Source organism: Sciurus vulgaris (assembly GCF_902686455.1).
Source record: "Sciurus vulgaris genome assembly, chromosome: 5".
In the NCBI taxonomy this organism is placed as follows: domain Eukaryota; kingdom Metazoa; phylum Chordata; class Mammalia; order Rodentia; family Sciuridae; genus Sciurus; species Sciurus vulgaris.
The window spans coordinates 78,218,367-78,239,062 of record NC_136465.1 but is presented as its reverse complement, the minus strand read 5'-3'; the positions used below and the strand labels follow the sequence as shown (position 1 = coordinate 78,239,062).

Genomic DNA, 20,696 nt, shown 5'->3' with positions numbered 1-20,696 from the left:
GGGTAATTCCTCATGATCATAATGTGGCAAGTGTGCTACAAAATGTTGAATCAAGTCCATATACCACACAAATAAAGATCATTGAGTTGACAATAGGAGAGTACTTTTGAACGTAATTCTGTCACTAATCAGCTTTGTGACTTTGAACAAATCATTCACTTAGATAGACTTCAATTTCCTTTTATGTAAAATGAAAGAATAGAATAGATCAGATGCTCTCAAGAGGACTCTTCTGTGCTGACATTCCATGTATATGATGTCTTGTGCTGTGCCCTTGGAGACAGGAAAAGGCTAGGTCCAGAGTCTTGTCTCTTCCCACAAAGGCACAGAGAGTTAAACATTTAAGTGACTTGGTGAATGTATGATGGAGAGAAAAACTGGGAAATATGTGTCCCTCTGACTTTAGGGTCTGAAGGAACCATAGTGCTATTGTTGTAAGGTCTCACCGTCTTTACACTGCAGTTTCATAACAAGTGCAAACAGATAAACAAAGGAGGTCTGAGAAGGGCAACCGTTTCAATAACTGTTCAGAGACTGTCCAAACAGAAAACACATGCTATTTCCCCTCAGCCTGACCAACTTGGCATTCAGAGTACAAGCTCAGAGGGGAGGGGCTGGGCTTCTCCAGGCAGGAACTGGAGTCAGAGGCTTCCCCTGCTGCTTGCTGGGAGAGGACATTAGGAATGCCTTTCAGTGCTTGGCTTCCTGAGCTATCTCACGGTAGCCAGGCGGCTTGGGGCAATCTGACTGTATCTCACCTTCAGCCCTGCAGGAATCTGGATGCAGGCCAAATACAGCAGCACGAGAGACATGCTGGATGAGGATGGGGACACCACCATGAGCCTGTATTCTCGAGCCTCAACTATCACCCGGCAGCTAGAGCCCAGGCACGCAGGTACTCTCGTCTCCTGGAGTTCAAGTAGAGAGCTTTGGAAAAACGCATTTGATGAGGTACTTCTCATAGGAGTATACAAAGTGGAGGGAAGAGGAAATATTTTCACCGTTTGCAGTGCTGTGTAACTCTGCACTTTCCTCAACTTAACGTGCCACAAAGGAACATCTTAAAAAACTTAGTCTCTACATAGGTGTTTTGTTTTCTGAAACCCTATTGCTAGCATAGTGGTTTGCAGTTGAGGAGGAATAGCATACAAAGGTCAAACTGTGTGCACATTAAAGTGACATCCCCTCCCTTTTTTCTTCCAATGAAGTCCAAATCAGATATTGCTTTTTCTTTTTTTATTTTTACCATCTGTGATCTGATTTGGAAATTTAGATAAATGAAAGCTAGTTTTAAACTCATGGCTTTAAATGGGAGATTTCCAAATGGATCAATTAAACCTGGTATTTTGTAATAATAATTTTGCATCTTGAAGCTACCAGGTCTCCAGAGTCATGTCAACATCAGGTGTTTGGTTTTACCCTGTGTGAAATAAGGGATGATTAAAACAAATGCCCTCTAAGGCATTCATTTAGCTCCAAATTCCATGATTTGATCATGTAAATAGTGACCTTAGATTTCAATTACATCCAATCCCTATTTCCATCTTGCTCTATTGGTCTTGGAATATTATCAAGAAGATTGAATCAGATTAAGAAAATATTTAATTTTAGTTGCATTCAACTTCTATCTTATTTTATTTATAACCATTCATCCTAAGATACAGTAATACATATTTTTCAGTTCCATTGATTTTCATAATTTACACATGTGGAGAAAAATCTTATTCCCTTGACTGCTGAGTCAATCTAAAGCAGAAGTGACTTAGTTCTAGAGAAGAGTTCATGTGGTACTGTAGATGGGACTAAGGTTCTAGGTTCTACTATGAGTTTTGTGCTGACCATTTTTGTGGTCATGAACAGAGTACTTAAGTATTCTGACCTTCAGTTTCATTTAAAAACATCAATGGGTATTTAGTGTTTATGATGTACCTGGTATTGTTTTAAGTATTTTATGCATATTAGTTCATATTCAATTAAGCTAATATTAAAGAGAAGTAACAAGCCTTCTATAAAGTGGTTGTAAATACTTAAGAGGTAAATGATGTAAAGCACGTGATATATAACAGACATTTAAAGAATGCGCGCTTCCTTTCAATATTTTATACTTTGAGAATTCCTAAAGTGTTCTGTTTAACATTTCTGTGTTAGTTTGCAACAGAGAGATCCTCATTTGATGCCTGTTTCTTAACATGTCACTTCCCTTCTGACCATATCCAGGTTTTCCTCATGTCTTAAAGTCAGGACAGATCCTTTTTCACTGTTTTCTTCCCTTTCTCTTTTAGGAGTAACTTTTAGTTTTTTTTTCCTCCGCTCCCTACATTAAATCTTTACATTCACTTTCTGTGCATAAATGGCCCTCCACCTGAGTCCCACTGATATGGCTTTTTATTTTTCAACCAAACTATTCAGTAAGCTAACAGAGGACGTTGGGGGATTTCCAACCTCCTTGACCTAAAGCTAAGTGGCAACAGGAGAGATGTGGTTTTTGTAGCCACAGGATGTGTGTAATAGGATACAAAATGCTTTTCTTCTACAAATGTTGTGAAGAATCAGTTTTTAGGACTTTGGTTTTGAGTGTCTTGTGTATAACTACATTTTTCACCTCTGGAGCCTGGAAGTCTCACAAGGATTACTGATCAGCGTAAACAGGAACAGTGTGTACAAATAAGTTCTGTTAAGGTTGGAGGATGGAGAGAGGGGTGTAGCAAGATAAAATACAAATGCAGCATCTGGCGGTCTCTTTGTAAGAGATGGAAATCGGAGCAGTTAGGAGCGGAGATTACAGAGAAGTGTCTTGGAGGCAAACATCTGGAAGCAGTTACCTTAGCCTACATGGATGATATCTTGTTTTTATGTTCTTGTGATAATGCAAATATTTAGAAGAATGTCACTATAAAAGTCTTTTTCTTAAGAAAATATATCTGATATACCCTTGCTGTTAAAAACAATGGCAATGATCACTCTGAGAATTTTTTCAGCAATGTAGAATATTCAAAGTGTATATAATGCTGTGGCAAAATTGTGAATGGGCATATGCATTTATTTTACAGATTTTGATTTTTTCATTCAAAATAATAATTCTCAAACAATCATGCTTGTGCTGAAAAATACCAACAAAATAGAAAGTAAATATGAAGCATCCTTACACATTTTCATAAACTTGTTTTGGGTACTTTATATTAGGCAGTTGCAAAGTACTGAAGATACAATGTCAAATGTGATATAATCCCTGCTTAATCTAATTCCATTCTCAGCTAAGCTGTAACTATAATGGGTTCTGTGGTGGAAGCATGTATTAGGTACAAATGACAGTCTGACTCCTCTCTGATGGGGTAGAGGAGATCAGGAATGGCTGAGAGAGGGAGTGAGCATTGCCCTGAATTGATATTAGGATGTTCCATGTGATGTGTAATCAGGAGGCAGAGTTTGAGGCTGGGGACCCTACAGGGAGAGATACATATAAAGTTGAGGGGAAGGGAAAGTCTGGTAAGTTAAGGATGGTCTTTTAGGTTATACCGAGGTGTTTAAATTCCATCAGTCACTAAAATGAGATCAATGAAGGATTTAAACAGAGAGAAACATAAAGTGTGTTCTTAGAAGACCATCTAGGCTACAATGAGGAGAATGGACAGGAGTATGGAACTGAAAGGCTGACACCCGGTTTTTTCACTCGTGTGAGTAGATTACAATCCTGAACTGAGGTAGTAGGGTAAGAAGAGGAAGAGGAATCAGACATGAGAGACGTTGAGGAGGAAGAGCTTAAAGACTGGTGTTCAGTAGCATGTGAGAAGACAACTTACGATTGTATCAATGATAGGTTGACAAAAGTCTATTTTCTGTGGATAGGGCTGTCATTGACAGAGGCAGAAACTTTAGGAGGAACAGAAAAGGTGATAAATTCAGTTTGACTTTAAGGGGCTAGTTGGAGGTGACAGATGCATTTGCAGCTGTTTCTAAAGACATTGGTATGTGAAGGATGTGGGTTTGTGGTAAGAATTCTGAGCTACCCATATATGCGGAAAATTACTGGCATAGTAAATAAAGTGCTTAAGCAATTAAGTAAAATAAATAGTACTTAAATTTATGGGAATGAATGAGATCACAGTGGGAAGGAATGTAAAATAAAAAGGCAAGAGAGCAGAAGAATAGAGTGACAAAGAGAGGAGCCTGGGGATAGCCACACTGAGGGACAGAAGAACCAGAGGTTCCAGTAAGAGCTACTAGGACTGAGAAGTAGAGAGGGGTGGGGTGTGGATCTGGGGCGAGAGAACATGGAGGAAGGCAGGAAACAGTAACTCAAGAGTAATGGGAAAGCCAAGGACATGGAGTAGCAGTGAACTTTAAAAATAACAAACACTGCAGAGTATTTAAGTAAGAGGAGACCAAGCACTATTTAGTGTGGTAGAAATAAGGAGGAAAATAAATTATTGGTTATTTTTGATGGCAGTGATTTGAAAAGGATCTGGTGGTTAAGGAGTAAAACAATTTAAGTCTTTTTCTCTTCTTTTTTTGAAGATATAAAGTGCTATTGCTGAATTATTATAGGAAAGAGTGAAGTCTTTTTAAAATTATTTTTTAAAGTGCGAGGAATTCTAATTCAATTGTAGATTGAAGAGAAGCGTAGGGAAGTAACTTCACATCAACATGGTAAAGAGAGTGAAGTGACAGAGGGGCAGAGATTCCAGCTGAAGACTAAATATTATCTTAGCAAAAACAGTGAAAAAAATTAAAATAACATTTAATAATAAATTCAAGTCCTCATATCAATTTCATATTAAATAATTCTCATATTTTCCTTCTCATATTAATTACAATATGATTACATTTTCTCCAGCTTTTCACTTTTGTTTCCTCAACTACAGCATAAACCCCTCCTGCAGGCGTATGGCATGAATCACACCTCATTGATTCAACAAATCTTTGAAGTACACCTGCTGAATACTAAACATTATGGTAGGCTCTGGAGAACCCTTGGTTTTGAGCTGCTTAGAAAAGTGGGAGGAATAACTGAAACCAACAGTTCTACTACGATGCCATTTAGGGCTACTGAATGTATATCAGAGGCCACAGAAGCCATACAGGAGTGAATGAGTTACTGATTGTGTCAAGTTTTGCATCTTCCTAGGTAAGGTGACAGGTGCTCTGGATCTGGAAGGCTCAGTCTGGGTTTTCCAAACAAAACAAAATGTGGCCCTGGGTCACTTTTCCATTGCAAGGACCACACACAGTGCAAAGAACACCGGCAGAAAGACAGGCACCAACCTGGTGTACATGCCAGAGATACAACATATTAAAAAGTAAACTTAAGAGGCAGGAGTTCAGAGGATAAGATGAGGTGCCAATTTTGATCTAAATTTGATCTAAATTTTAGACCAGAGTAATTTGGGGGATCACACAATCCTGTAATGTGACTTTGTGTAAATTATTGAAATTCTGTTTTTTTTTTTTTTTCCCAGCTGTTAAGACCCTCTTAACAGATTTCAGAGATATGCTCATAAAATTTATTGGGTAATGTCTTCTAATTTCTTGCAGACCCTGTCAATTGATGAAGGGCAGCTGGTCAAGTATGACATCTCTTTTTATCCATAAAATTTTATAAAATGACAAAGGAATTTGTATTCAAAACTTGAATCTGGTACTGTAGCCTTTTATAGTATGGTTATAGTAAGAGGATACAGGAAAGGAGTGTTTTTTTCTATATATATCTTATTATTCCTAGGGATGTTTATATCATTCCTTGGCCTGTCCACACCTCTTTCTAAACATGCCTCAGGAGACAGTGTAGGGATTCTCTTCCAAAAAATAAAACCACAATAAAGCCAACCCAAACTCAAGCACCTCCTGGCTTATTTTTGTGAAAATCTCTCTCTTTATTTTAGGGTGGGGGTGGTCCCCAGAGAAAGGCTTCAGCCTGATTAGGAACACTTGAGATAAAACTCAGAAACATTGGACTAAGAGTTAGAAGAAAAACACTAGAGGGGAAAATAGCATTGAAGGAAAAATGAAATGTTGAAGTTCATGGTCTTTCCATCATGGAAGCTTCGTTTCCTAGGACATGATCATGACTGAGGTACAAACGTCCCAAGGTAAGGTTTCTCTGGGTCTTTAGATAAAACAGGGAAGTAATATGAATATTGAGGAGGAAAGAAAGATTTCAAATGCAAAACTTGATTAGAGAAAGATGATTCCTTGGAAGGAATTTTTAAAAAACTCTGATTCTTAAGCTGAAGACATAGTCTACTTTGTTTTTCTGTCCTAGAGGCAATTTCAGAAAGGGTCATGTATTCTTTTCATGAATATAATTATTAAATAATGTTCACTGTAAAGATTTAAGTTTACTCTTTTTGGTTCACTAGGCAGAAAATCAACACTTCCCCTGTCCATAATATTATCCAAGGGAAAGCATAAATAATTTGGTTGATTTTTATAGTTCTTCTCTTTACTTTTTTTTTTATTTCTAGTTTTGTCCAGGGAAATATTAGTCATAAAAGGGTACAGTATTTTTATCTTTTATGACTTTGAGATGTATATTCATATAAATAAGGTCTAGTAGGGGTAGCCAGACATATAACAGAGATATAGAATAGACATATTCATTAATTCACTGAACATTGTTTGAGCTGTTTCAATTGCTGGTCTAGCTGCTGAATTGCAATAGTGGCTATTTACATTTTAATCTTTTCCAAGAAAGAGTTTACTTTCTAGTGGGTAGGACAGATACAAGCCAAAAGAAATACGTGAGACATATAATATCTTTAAAGGTAATAAGAAAAATGAAGAAAAAAACATAAAGCACTCGGTACTTCTGGAAGCTAGGGACACACACAAAATAAATTTTCTTGGACTATATTTAACTTTAAAACTGTTTTGGGTTTTAAAGATGTTTGTCCTAAGCTGTGTTCTGCTTCCAATCTTTTTTTCTTTCTTTCTTTCTTTTTTTCATTCTTTGATCTGCAGTTCTCTTAAAATCAATGCTGGGAAGAAAGCACACTTTTCCAGGAAAATTTAGAATAAACCACATAGGCCAGCTGGTTGAAGGGCACCAGGAGGAAGTGCATTTTTCATATTTGTTCAGGATAAGGAATCTGTATAGAAGCCTCTAGGATTGTGACTTGTATTTTGCTGACTCTGCCCTCTGCTGACTGAAATGTTGCTAAAAAAAATAACTTTTTGAAAATCAACCTGCCAAATTTAACTTTAGATAACACTCTCTGCCTCTAAACTTACAGAGTTTAGGGACTATTAATTTTTTAATGATTTCTTTCTTTTTTATCTAAACATTACATATTTATTCCTTTAATGTGATAGATTCTGTTTTCAGCACTGGAAATATATTAGTGAACAAGACAGATGAGGTGGTTATTTTAATGCAATGCATGGTAGGGAGACAGACAAAAACCAAAATGTCATGAAAATGTCACCTAATACTTTTATTAAACACACACATGCACACATGACAAGGTGAGTGCTGTGCTAGAGATGGAGTCAGCCCCTCTACTAAGGCTGTGCCATTTACACTGAAAGCAGAGGAACAGGAAGTATGCTGCCAGGAATCAGTCTGAGGAACAACTAATGCAATGGCAGAGGTCAGTGTAGCACAAGGTACAAAGACAGGGGCAAACTTTAGAAGAGAAGGCTACTGTGAGTAAAGCAATTGAGAAAGGGGAGAGTGGTTCAGAAAAGAATAAAAGAACTGGATAGGGTCTGGAGGAAAAGACTGGATTTCAGGATTTTTGTTCCAATGCAACAAAGCTATTGGAAGTTTTTAAGTTAGGAAGTATTGTAATAAAATTGCCATTTTTTAAAAAGGGTGATTTGTATTTTCTTCTAAATATAAGTCAAGTGATTTATGAAGAATACAATTACATAGACAGAATAAGATTCATGTTTTAAAATACGTTTTAAATACAGCATGTCTGTTCTGTGATTTTAAACATTTACTTTCCTAGATTTTAAGAAATTAGTAATTGGATTTCCTATTTCTAACAGTCTTTACCACTTATCTTTCTCCCTTTGGAAATAATGTTTAGTGCAAATCTCTGTACCTGGAAAGTTTTATATAGAGGATCTTGTTAGAAGGAAATGAATTTGTGTTTCTTTAGTTTTTCTGTTTTAGAACCTGAGTTGAATTCTCAATGAAGTATAACTCACAGATCACAAAAAGTTCAGAGTTTGAGGGTTTCTTTCTCTTTTTGTTTAATTTGAATCAAAATTTCAGATGCCACCTCCCTCTGAGTTGAAGTCTTCCCTGTTAGATCTGTAGTCATTCAGACCCACATAGATGACCTCACTAGCTGATAGGTCTACTCATGACTTACATTGGCACTTCTGTAATGACAAGTCAAACTTACAGGAATGGAAGCAAGAAAGGATGTTGGTTATAGTTTCTCTTCTCCTCCTCCTCTTCCTCTTCCTCCTCCTCCTTCTTCTATTATTTAACTGCCTCAAAACTTGAGATAGTTTAAATCTGTCTTTGAGAAATTTGATAATCATGTTTCTGTATACTCTATTTCTGGGGAAATATAAATGAAATGAATGAATAAACAAAATCCTTGCAAAAGAAGGACGAAGAAACCCCAAAGAAAAAGAGTAAAATGATCATTTCTCATTACTGATATGCAATTTTTTTTCCAGAAGAAAAAAATAAATGTGAAATGGGGGGGAATCACATTTTGAAGAAGTAAAAATAAATTAGTTTCATAGATTTCTTGATGATGTTAAAAGTTGTTCCTTAGTATCTTCAGGTGTCTCAGTCTCTGGTTTAGGCAGTTTTTAGGAGAATCTTTCATCATTAGAATTTTGACAAGCAGTAGGTTATGAAAACAACCACCTAAAGATAACAGTAGTGTTTAATGTGATTTGGTGCATAGTAGTACTGGGGGGAGGATAGGAAAGGGTGGGACTTGTGAACAACTCTAGCTGTGATAAGTGAGGATTAACTGAACTTTGTGATTATGTTCCTGAGGACAAAGGGTAAGTTATCTAGACTTGATAAACATTGTCCTGCATAGTTTTTCCCGTCCAGAACCACCTCCTCCTACTTGCTGGGTGCTGACTTAGATCCAAGAAAAGGAAAAGCCAAACCTCCTTTTCTCTTTTGTTCCCTGCAGAGCACAGGACTCCCTCTTCAGCTTGGCGCCCAGTGGCCCTGACACTACTGACTTTGTGCTTGGTGCTACTCATAGGCCTGGCAGCCCTGGGCTTTGTGTGTAAGTCTGGGCTCTGCCTTGGGGAAGGATCCTGGTTCCACGGTTTGTCTAGGAGAAACACTTGTTATGGACTTTTTAACTTTTAATTCTGGAACTTAGGGGGCAATTCAGTGCTCCTTTTCTAACAACAACTATTTAAAGATCAGTGGTGGAAGAAGTATTAACACAGAATTATCGCTTGCTAACTAGAATTAAACCTGTTTCAGTTTAGGATTTTGTCTGTTTAAACGTCAATCTTTAAAACCGTTACTTCATCTCTCCCAAATTCCACAAGTGTAGGTTGGCAGTGGCTTTTGCTTTCAGTATGTGTGTTTCAGTGGGCTAAAGAAAAGGAAAGGGATTTTATTGATATTCATACCCTCAATACAAGGAGAATAGATAAGGCCCATAATCGCTATATTTTCCATAAAGAAGACAATTTGCAAAATCTTTTGAAAAATCAAATAAGGAAGAATGCATGTGTAAAAATCTTTGAATTTTAAGCTAACTAGGACAAGTTCCTTAATAAAGGAAGTAGATAAATTTGCCTCATCAATTTAAGATCCTACAGTCATGTTCCCTGAAGAACTAAAGAAGGTGATTCAAAGCAAAAGGTCATGAAAACAAGCAGATTTTTGTGTCAAAAAACTTATTTTTATAGTAAAAGTTTAAAATTTTGTTTATAATCTTAAATTTAAAAGTAAAGAAACTTCTTGTTTCTCTGTAACTCCAAAATTTTTATTTGACATACTATTATTTTGGAAATACCATTCTTCTTAGGAATATAAAGCAACTTTTGTGATTCATGAGGGATTTCTTTATTTAGATTTAGAAAACCAAAGTTCAAATCTGCATTGAAATTCTAAATTACATTAGGGAAGGTTCTTGATCTCACTAATCATAATCATAAATTGATACAAGTATGGAAATGATAATTGACTATTTTAATAATCAGACAAGAACAACATATGGAATATTGCCGATATTTAATGTAATGATCAATAGGTAAATGAATTTCTGGTTTTAGGTTAAGTAATCATTTGTGTGGACATAAAAGTATCTATTCAGCAGTAAACTAGTTTGGGAATTTACTTCTGAAGCTAGGAACTGCTATTATGACTCCACATTTTCAGAAAGACTTAGAGAAATTAATTTGTTCAATATGATATGATTTATTATGTATGTACTAGAGTCTGTACTTTGATATATGTAATACGAGATTTTAGAATCTAAGATCTTAAATGATACACCTTTTGCCTTCCTCTTAAGTGGAAATTAAATATAAAAGTAAAGAAATGAATTGTCCAATCTGACCTGGCCACTTGGGTTAGTTTTTCAGTTCTACCAGCTATCCAGTACTCAGCAAGACAACATCTCTGAAAAGGAAGAAAAGTTGGGGAATCTTTCTCAACATCTGCAGTCTGTCCAAGCCCAGAATAGGAAACTTGCAGAAACCCTACAGCATGTGGCTGAAAAACTCTGTCGTGAGCTCTATAACAAAAGTGGAGGTAAACAGGTCTTCATCCCTTTGCCCCTATCAATATAAAGTTGAATTTCTTATTAACATAACTGGGAACCAGTATTATTTAACTAGTTTTCTGGCAAACTCAATAAAGAGTTTGGGGATGCAAGATCATGATCAGTTTTGGGGATCATGTAGTCCACACATGTTTGTGTTACTGTACATGAAAGAATTCTTCAAATGCAACATTTAAAACAGTGGAAAACAATTAGTTTGGATAACATTACAAGTAAATAAAACAGGAATATGTTTCAATTTATCTTGTCCCATAATTGAAAAATTCATCCCTACTACATCAATAAATTCATAACTTAAGAATCATACAAATTACAGATAAAGAATGCAGATAACCTGAATAAAATCTGTTATTTTAATTCCTATGTCTTGACTGATACCAAAAATGTGCATTTTAGGAAGGACTGTAGATAATTGCAATGTCAATGATGGGTGAATCACAGTTGGATATATAGAAATAGTGTTGGAGAAGACTAGTCTGTGAGTGTGTGTGTATGTGAGTATGTGTGTGTGTGTGTGTGTATGTGTGTGTGTATGTGAGAGAGAGAGAGAGAGAGAGAGAGAGAGAGAGAGAGAGAGAGATTATTTCCTTTCCATTTGGTATTTCATGATCCATTTTATTCCAGTCAGCCTTCTGTTCTCTTTAACATATATACATACAAAGAAACGTGTATTTTCAAGTCTTCATTTTTTATTTATCCTTTGGGAACTCTAAAGGAGGACAAAATCTCTCAAACTTCCAGACATATAGCATTTCCCATCCTAAGCAGACATGCTGATTGTGTAATCACCCAATAATATAAATAGGCATAAATAAATAATATGAATAGGTGTACTAATGCTTCTCTAAATGACTTTTTACTCACATGAATACTGATCTCACTGGTCACACTTTTCTTTCTTTTCTTATTTTTCTAACAACCCAGTGGGCATACTTTTCTTTGTTGGGTGCCACATCATCACAAAGAGAATCCAGGTTTCTCTGAAATTTTCATCTAGCTGTATTAAAAAAATAAAAAGAAAAGCTATGCAAATAAACCATACCTAGTTTAAGTATAAAATTGACATCCAAAAGTTAGGAACAAGAAATAAATGCTGTCTTTAGAGTCAAATACATGAAAAATAAAGTTTGTGTCTGGACAACGTATATAAACTTACATTCCTGGGTCCAAGGCCCAGTAAAAACAAAGGAGAAACAGAAACAAAAACGATTATATGGAAAAAAAATTGATCAGACTATGTTTGATGATGTATTTTTCGGTGTTTATAAAACTGAATGCCCTTCCTAAGAATACTAGTCTCCGTAATGTGGACATTCTTGCCTCACTGATCATGAGCAATGGTAACTTTTTATCACTGTATGTCATATATATATATGCACACACACAGGTAATTTATAGGTGAGGAGAATTCCCAGAAAGCACACATGTTCATCTTAGGAATCCATTAGTATTTGTAATTTTCCTAGTCATGCAAGCCATGAATAAAACAGTTGAAAACAATCCATTTTCAGTACACACATTAATTTATCTGTCTTAAAATATGCATTTTTCTCCTTAAGTATATTTTGTATCTAACTATCTGATATACATATATATGTATATATACCAGATGATGCATAGATATACATATATACATATATATATGCATCAATATATATACATCATAGATATACCAGCTAGCTAGCTAGTATACATATATACATATATAATACCATATAGATAGATAAATACACATATGTACATACATATATATAAATATGTATATATATAAATATATATATAGTATGTGTGTGTGCACGCATGTGCACAAGTGCATGTGTGTGTGTCTGTGCAGCAGGACCAGGGGAAATTATTTCTGACTCATTCCATTTTTATAATTTTTATGTAATATTAAATATTAAAGTAGGTAGGTAAAGAGGTATCTCTATTGCTATCACTTCAGCTGCCTAGTATCTTTATTTTACATAAGGCATTATATTTTAGTCTTTCTCCTTTCCATCTAATTGTATCTTGTTTTTTTCTATACACTTTTTAAAATTATACTTTCTATCAGTTCCCATAGAAATATGGAACTTTACTTGTACAGAGAAAATCACTCACTATATGTGAAGATTAGAGGTATGCAAGAAAACTTATAACTGGAAAGGGGAGTAACATTTCAGTTGCAGTTTATATCTCCTGAAGCCAGTTCAGACACTACAATGAGCCAAGATTTGCCTTCCTGTGGAGCCCAGATGCAGCTTCCTAATCTTTTCCTGCCGAGTGCTCCAAGCAGGCATTTACCAATCTAAATTGTCACGGTCACAGTCATAATTGGAGTTAAAGCTAACATCAGTTCAGCCTGTTGCATGTATAAGCTACTGTGCTAAGGGCACTATTTATATTTTCCTATTTACTCTTTACCACAATCCTTTCAGGCCCTATGACTCTCAGGGGTCTAATTCCTAAATATGCCATGGATACCCAGTGTTCCATCTCACTCTCAATTTGTGCACTTACTTCTTTGGCATGGATGCCAATCTTAATTTCTGATACATGGAAATTAATCACTCTAACTTCATGCTTATCTCAGCATTTTTCCCCTAACATTTTATTTTTGTTTAGAGTAAGAAAAGAGCCCATCTTATACTGGTTTGCATTGTATTTTTAAAAATCCCTTTATCATAATATGAGGATTTTGAGAAAGAAAATTGTGATCCTTTGTTTATTGAATATAATGCATTGTGTGTTCCTGAACATGCGAGCTGCTTCACAAATTGAGTTTTCTCTCCATGTGATGCATTGCATAGCCAAGAGACAAAGAAGTTTCCATCACTCATTACTCCATTCCATACTCCATTAAGCAGTGACTATTTTAATTTCCACTGTATACTCAGCACCAATTATAATTCCTGGCATATTGTAGCTGCTCAATACATATTTGCATTTATCATTGCCTAGGCAATTTAAATATCTGAGAGAAGGGAAATTAATTCTTATTTGGGGCATAAACACTATATAATTTCATGAGAAGAAACACAGCAGACATAGGTAGAAAATAACTTACAAAGTTTTTCTTCCCCCCAAGGACACAGGTGCAACCCTTGCCCAGAAAAATGGAAGTGGCATGGGGACAAATGCTACCAATTCTATAAAGAGAGTAAAAGTTGGCAGGGCTGTGAATATTTCTGCACTGGTGAGAACGCTACCATGCTGAAAATAAACACACAAGAAGTGCTGGTAAGGTCTTTTCAATGTTTGAAAACTTCTTAAGAGGAGGCCTTAGAAGAGCTGGCCAAGAAAATTAGGAGTAGTGAAGGATATTAGCTCACAAATTTTCCCACTTACTCTGATCAAGGCCTCAATATTATTCCTATTGCTTTGCATGATTCTCTCAACTAGACAAAAGGAACTCTGTTCTTCATAAATGCTCACCCCCATAGAAACTACTCCTCAGACAGGGAGCTGCCTGCTGGGATTATAGATGTGTGCCTCTGTAGCCAGCCAAATTTCTTTTACTAATATAATATGTCCTGGCATAAACTCTCCTCGTTTTTCTTATTCTCTTTGTTACCTTTACCTCCAGCCCATACTGAAGACTCAGGTATGTCATTGAATAATACTATATGGAATGGTAGAAAATTTTGCTATGAAAGTTATAAAGTTATTTTCTCTTATGTACTTTATAAATTTGCATATGTTTAAATTTCTTTTATATGATTTATTTTCAGAACTATTAAAGTGATCCCATTTAATTGGGAGAAAATATGTTGAAATATAGTTCTTTTCACATGACTACTCTGTGACTATTGTTTTCAATAGTTTCTCTGATATTTCCAATGATCTTTTGTTGAATCAGCATGTGCAATTAATTATCTGAGGCATTGAGGATATAAAAGTTCTAAAACAAAGCATTTAACCCCCAAAAATTCATAGTATGGTAGAAAAGAAAGACATAAATTGATAATTATAATAATTATAATATATGTAATTATAATAATTGTTATATATTATAATACATTTATATAATTACTATGTTAAATGTATTATGAATATAGAGTGAAAGTAGATGGAAGGAACTTTTTAAAATTTCAACATGCATATTAGAAATAAGGACATACACATGACTCTGTGTTTGTGTGTGTGTGTGTGTGTGTGTGTGTGTATGGAAATTTTAAAATTTCTCTTTCTCCCCTGTATAGTTTGAGATGTAAGTTATTCTTCCAAATCCATCTTTTACTTCTTTGTGCACTGAAGTATATTCATTATTATTTTCTTATTCCCAGTTATTTTCTTTCCTAAGTATTTATAGAGGTTTCTTCCCATTCCTGAACTTTTCCTTTCAAATTTTTCTATTTTTCGTAGTCATTCCATATCTTTTTGTTGATCTTCCTCCCATTATTTTATATCACTCTTGATGTTTCATCTTGTGTCTTAAAAATCGTGGATTATGTATAAATCTTGACTGATGAAATTCTTGGTTTCATTATAGCAGTATATAAAATTCCAATATATAAACTAAAGCAAAATAATTTCTTTAACCTGGATGAATTTCTAATGAACTTCCTGACAGATATTTTTGTCTCTTAATCATACCCTCATCTATGTGAGGTAGGACTCCTGTGTTGATCTCCCATGAACAGTGCTGGATGCCCCCATACTTCTCTGAAAATAAGTTACAACTTCTCTAAAGCTAAAGATTATTTTGTGTGCCTTTCACAGGAGTTTGCCATGCCTCAGAGCTACTCTGAGTTTTTCTACTCTTATTGGATAGGGCTCTCCCGCAATGGCAGTGGCAAAGACTGGCTGTGGATGGATGGAGCACCTTACTCCTTTGAACTGTAAGATTTCAGAACATATTACAGGGAAGGCATCTGACAGAGTGATGGAGTTAGCAGTTTGGTTCAGCGAACATTAATCAAATATTTGCTTTATCCTGAATGCTATGTTCACAAGATGTCCAAAGATGCTTAGAACATGTGTGATTGCTTTTGAATGGCTTATAAAACAGGGAGACAGACCTGTAGTGCTAGTAAAATATCAGGGGACAGTTCCCTGGCTGTTTTCAACACTGTGTGTCTAGGAGTAACTGTAAATTGAATAATTAGGTTGGAGAGAAAGAAAAAGAAAATCTTTTATGGCTGTGTATACAGGAAACCAAGATGTAAAAGGGGGTGTGTTAGGTCACACATCTTGTTAATACCTAAAAACAGGATAGAATCTCAGATTTCTTTTTTTTTTTCTTTTCTATCTTTCTTTTTTTTTTTTTTTAGTATGGTGAAATAGGGAGCACATCTTTAAAAAATATGCACACTAAGAGTAGATTTGCTGGCAATATAAACAGACTGTTGTAAAACACTAACTTTACTCATGATGGGAGTATTTAGAAAGAAGAATGCATGAAAGTATTTGAATAGGAAAATGCAATGTTGGGACCAAAATATATTACACTTAAATCTATATCTGCTTTTCTTCTCTGTGTACAGTGAAGCATTTATTCTCTCAGGAGACAGGATTTATTAATATAATTATTGGTGTTTTATAGTTAAGTAAATAGATTAAAGAGGCATTATCTACTGTAGATAAGTAGATAAGTGTTTAAGAAGCAGATAAGTTTTTAAGAAGCAGTGAAATCATATGATAAATTCAAATTAGAACTAGTTTTTGTTTGTTCTGGGTTTCCTGCTACATTGAAGAACAAGAAGCAAATTGATAGACTGGAAATAAAGAAGTTGGTGACTCCGTCTTCCCAGTAAACTTATTCAGGGTGTATATTTTATAATTTTATCACCATAGGAAGACTTTTAGGGACTTTATGAATACTTAGTATTTCACTGTAAAAATAAACTGAGTAACTTTTTCTTTCTTTTTTAAGGTTTGAGATTATAATAGATGTCAGCAGCCTAAGAAGCAGGGACTGTGTGACCATCCTCAATGGAAAGGCTTTCTCAAAGGACTGTAGAGAGTTGAGACGATGTGCATGTCAGAGGATGGCGGCTAGAGTGGAGCCCGAAAGTCTTCACTAGCCCCCCTGAACCAACAGATGAAGGGGACCGACTGTTCTGCTTCAGCTACTAGCAAAAGAGCTGAGCCAAGTGAGGCCAGTGCAAGGCATATTTGAGACACTGGGAAATGGAAAATAATCAGAAAAGGCAAACTCTCAGACTGGTACAAGCAAGATTCCCATTTTTCCTGTTCAGGATCATCAGCATTTCTGAGCTTGAGGTTCATGCACATATTTACCAGTCACGAGAAGTCTTATCTGTGGACCACCAACCAGCCCCAGAAACCCTTAAGGTTTCCATCCACTTTCTTGACTTAGAAATAACTTTCTGGGTTTCTTCCTTCTCAACATCCAACATCATCTCCCCGTTTCTATGTCTTCCTCATATGTGGAGAAGTGAGACACTCACTAAAATAGAGGAATTAAATGGAAGTCACATCCTTTGTTCCAGAGGCAGGTGATCCAGGGGAAATGAACAGACTTCCCATCCTGTGCTTCTACATGCATGACTAATTCTTTTTGTTTCTCTTCAGTTCACACTTTTCCTTTCCCAGTCTGTCAATAAAGACTCCATCTGAAACAGCTGAAACAACTCTTTATGAGAATCTTAACTTCTTATAAACATATCTCTGCATACTCAATAATACTCCAGGAGCTGTTTCTTTTCCCTAAGAATTTCTCAAATCAGTTTTACATAGAATCACTGCCCTTGATACCCGCTTCAGAGAGATTGAAGACCAGGGGAAAAAAGAAAAAAGAAAAAACCTCTCTTATGTGCACCAGAAATAATTTGGTATCAGTTCTTATTTCCTCCCATTTGATCCATTTTTATACCTTTCAGGTACTGAAGAGTTAATAATAATAAATGTAAATAATGTGAAGTGTGTGTGATTTTAGAATGGATTTGTGGTCTGGGGAAAAATTAAGCATGAGAATGCCTTTCAGAGTATGATAATAATCATTGTTTTGATTGTGCCTTATTGAGAGTTTGTGGAGACTCTGAGAATTGCTTATGTGATTATTGGGGAAAAAAGTAAGCCTTTGAAATATATGTTATCTTCAAGAGGAAGGTTTTAATATTTTCCTAAATGAGATATTTTTAAGCAAAATCATGACATCAACACATGACTAGTGAGTAAACTGCTTTGCAATAGACCACATGATTTTCCAATCAGGTCATGGAAAGTGAAAGAGACTAACATCTGCAGAGCTGAATTCTAGACTAGATGTCTTTCTCAAGATGGCTGTTATGCACAACTGTAACAGGGATCTTTGTGAATAAAACCATCACAACTGCTGACTTTATTGGTTATAGATGAATCAATTTTAGGGGTTTAACATTAGAAAGGATCATCCACTAAAGATTATAAATCTTCATTTTTCAACAGTGAAAACTGGAGTGCTTTGTTTTCATTTTAGGAAACATGTATCTCATGGGGAAATGACATTCAATTAGCAATCATATGATGAAAAAACTCTTGTGTGTTCATTTTCGTTAAGACTTTATTTGGTAAGAGTGTCACTTGTCTGCATTACTTATAGATTCTTCCTTGAGGACTCTTTTAATATTCTTCTGGTTAACTAGCTAGGAAGCTTCTTCAGTGCTGATATATTGTGCTGTGCAAAGAGAACTGCATTTGTGATTAGAAAATGAGAGTTTTAGACCTGTTATTCTGAATTACTTTGTGGGCCAGTCATTTTATTTCATGGAGCTAATTTCACTAAGTATAAAGTGGAAATATTTATAATTTCCTCATGATACTATTGTTTGTTAGAATAAGGTAACTGTGAAATTAATTTCACAACCTAAATTGTAATATAAAGTAGAAGGGAAATTCATAATATATTTTAAAAGATTTAGCGATTCATTTTTAAGAATAGGGGAGCACGAACATGCATAAACAACCTTCTTTGGAGAACTATATTCATGAACAGATTATGTAGAGATAACTACTTTGAGGATATTATAAAATATTTTGTATGATGAGTGCAGATGTTCAATGAAAGTGGCTAATATGTATATAACAAGAAATGAGAATTGGGCATGTTGGTAAGCAACCATTACTTAAACCTCACTTCTGCAAAGAATATATAGTTAACACAAGAAAGTCACATAAATTTATAGACTAAATTGTAAAGAAGGGATATGATACTCATTTAAATATTGATTCCTGACATTAGGTACTCAGGGACGAATGACAATGTCTCTTCAACTGCCATTCTTTGAAGAGTCTAACTGCCTAGAGAGTGAAAGGTGACTAGTGTCCTCACTCCCAATATTGGACCTAAAGGAGGGATCCTTGTAGATGGTGAGGAAGAAAAAATGGAATTCATTTGACATACTTTCTTTCCTTGAACTCATTCCTCTTCCTCTTTGCCCTCAATCTCCTTGCTTAAGAAAACTCACAATATTGATTGCATTTCAGAACAGAAACATTATAGTACAATGTTTTCTCCACACACTTAAAAAAAGAATTTAAGAATAGCAAATAATCACAAGATGAATTTGAAGATATGACTCACAGAGAACAACTTTCAGTTAATAATCAGACTGGGGTCCCACATGAATTGGCTTTTCAGCAGAAGACGTGATCTCTTCTAGGCTGTTCCGTGAGTAGGTAATTCTGAAGAAATTGCAGGAAAAGTCAAACAAGAGCACAGCCTTTCCTGGTAGAGCTTAGTTCCCTAGGGTACACAGTGAGCTAGTCCTTTTCCTGAGGATATTGAACCAGTACTTGAGACTTATCAACAGGAAACAGGTCATGAGCCCTGTAACAGCAGGAAGTATGAGAAGGATGATGGGGAGATTTTATTTGGGGGATCCAAGCAGATTGTGAACCAAGCATAAGAGTTTAGCAGGTTGTCTCAGGGTCAGTCTTAAAATTTTGGAGTCAGTCCTCTGTAGAGAGATTCTTGTAGTTGAAAGATACAAAAAAGCAGCCCACAGGGTTTATGACTTTTGTTAAGGTTTGTTTTATGAGGAGATTTTTCAGACTCTAGGAGCACCTATTATTATTCTATTAATATTATTATTCCGATGTGTTTCTTTTTATGTATTTAACACACTTTACTAATACCTTTTGACAAAGCCTCTTTACATTTGTAGGACAGTTATTTTTTCTTTTCCTTTTTTTTTTTAACTCTTAGAATTCAATGAGAAGAATCAAAGAGACCCAGTTTATCACTGGTGGAACTAGGTTTTAAAATTGGTTATCTCGGTGCTAATTGCCTTTAAAAAGCCTTGGTATCCTGGACAAAAAGTAACCTGCAGGGAAAACATTTCCACCCACAGCATTCCTGTGGAAGCAGCATTGCTACTGAGGAGACTTGTAGGAACATATGTCAATTGCAGTGTAGATAAAATTCTAACTTGTAAATACAGCATCATATACTAGCTGGATAACATCAGTTGGAGGATGTTTGTCTTTTGTTTCACTGAACTTATTCTAAGAAGAATTACAAATGCTTCCTATCCTTTCTCTAAACATAGCTCTGTGACAATACTTTGAAGAATCTTGAAGACAAACAGTCTTTACCACTGAAAATCGCTATTGTTTCTTCTTTATTCCAGGTTATTATATTTAGCAGCCAGCTGCCAGCTGTGATAACCAAACACAGGAGACAACTTACATGGTTGTGGGGCACCAGCAGAAAACTAGAGAAAATTCCTTTTGTTGATATTCCCACCATTAAACTCCGGGTCAAAGGTAAATAAAACAAACAAAAAACAAAACAAAACAAAGACATGTTCTTACCATTCTTCCATGCCTTTACCTATTGTAAAAGGACCTTTAAGTAAGAGAAATTTTATTTTCATTTAAATGATTTCCACTGCCTCAATGAATTAGGGTTTATTTTTACTTTTTTTAAATGATACCTTTATTTTAAGGAGAAAATATGAAAATAAAATGTATCTTAGGCACTTCTTGTTAAAAACGAAGGACTGGAAATTATATTGAATTTAGCAAATATTTATTAAGAACCTC

The 20,696-nt window shown here is 35.3% G+C and overlaps 1 protein-coding gene across 1 annotated transcript; it reads left to right on the top strand.

The window, feature by feature from the left end:
• The first annotated feature begins 594 nt into the window (after window positions 1-594).
• Window positions 595-20,448, top strand: CLEC1A (C-type lectin domain family 1 member A). Its single transcript, XM_079143164.1, is given in 7 exon segments — window positions 595-895; window positions 9,111-9,209; window positions 10,520-10,696; window positions 13,795-13,946; window positions 15,429-15,547; window positions 16,582-16,729; window positions 16,731-20,448. Coding segments are annotated over 7 exon segments (864 nt in total). The 5' UTR covers window positions 595-780; the 3' UTR covers window positions 16,785-20,448.
• Window positions 20,449-20,696: the final 248 nt, after the last annotated feature.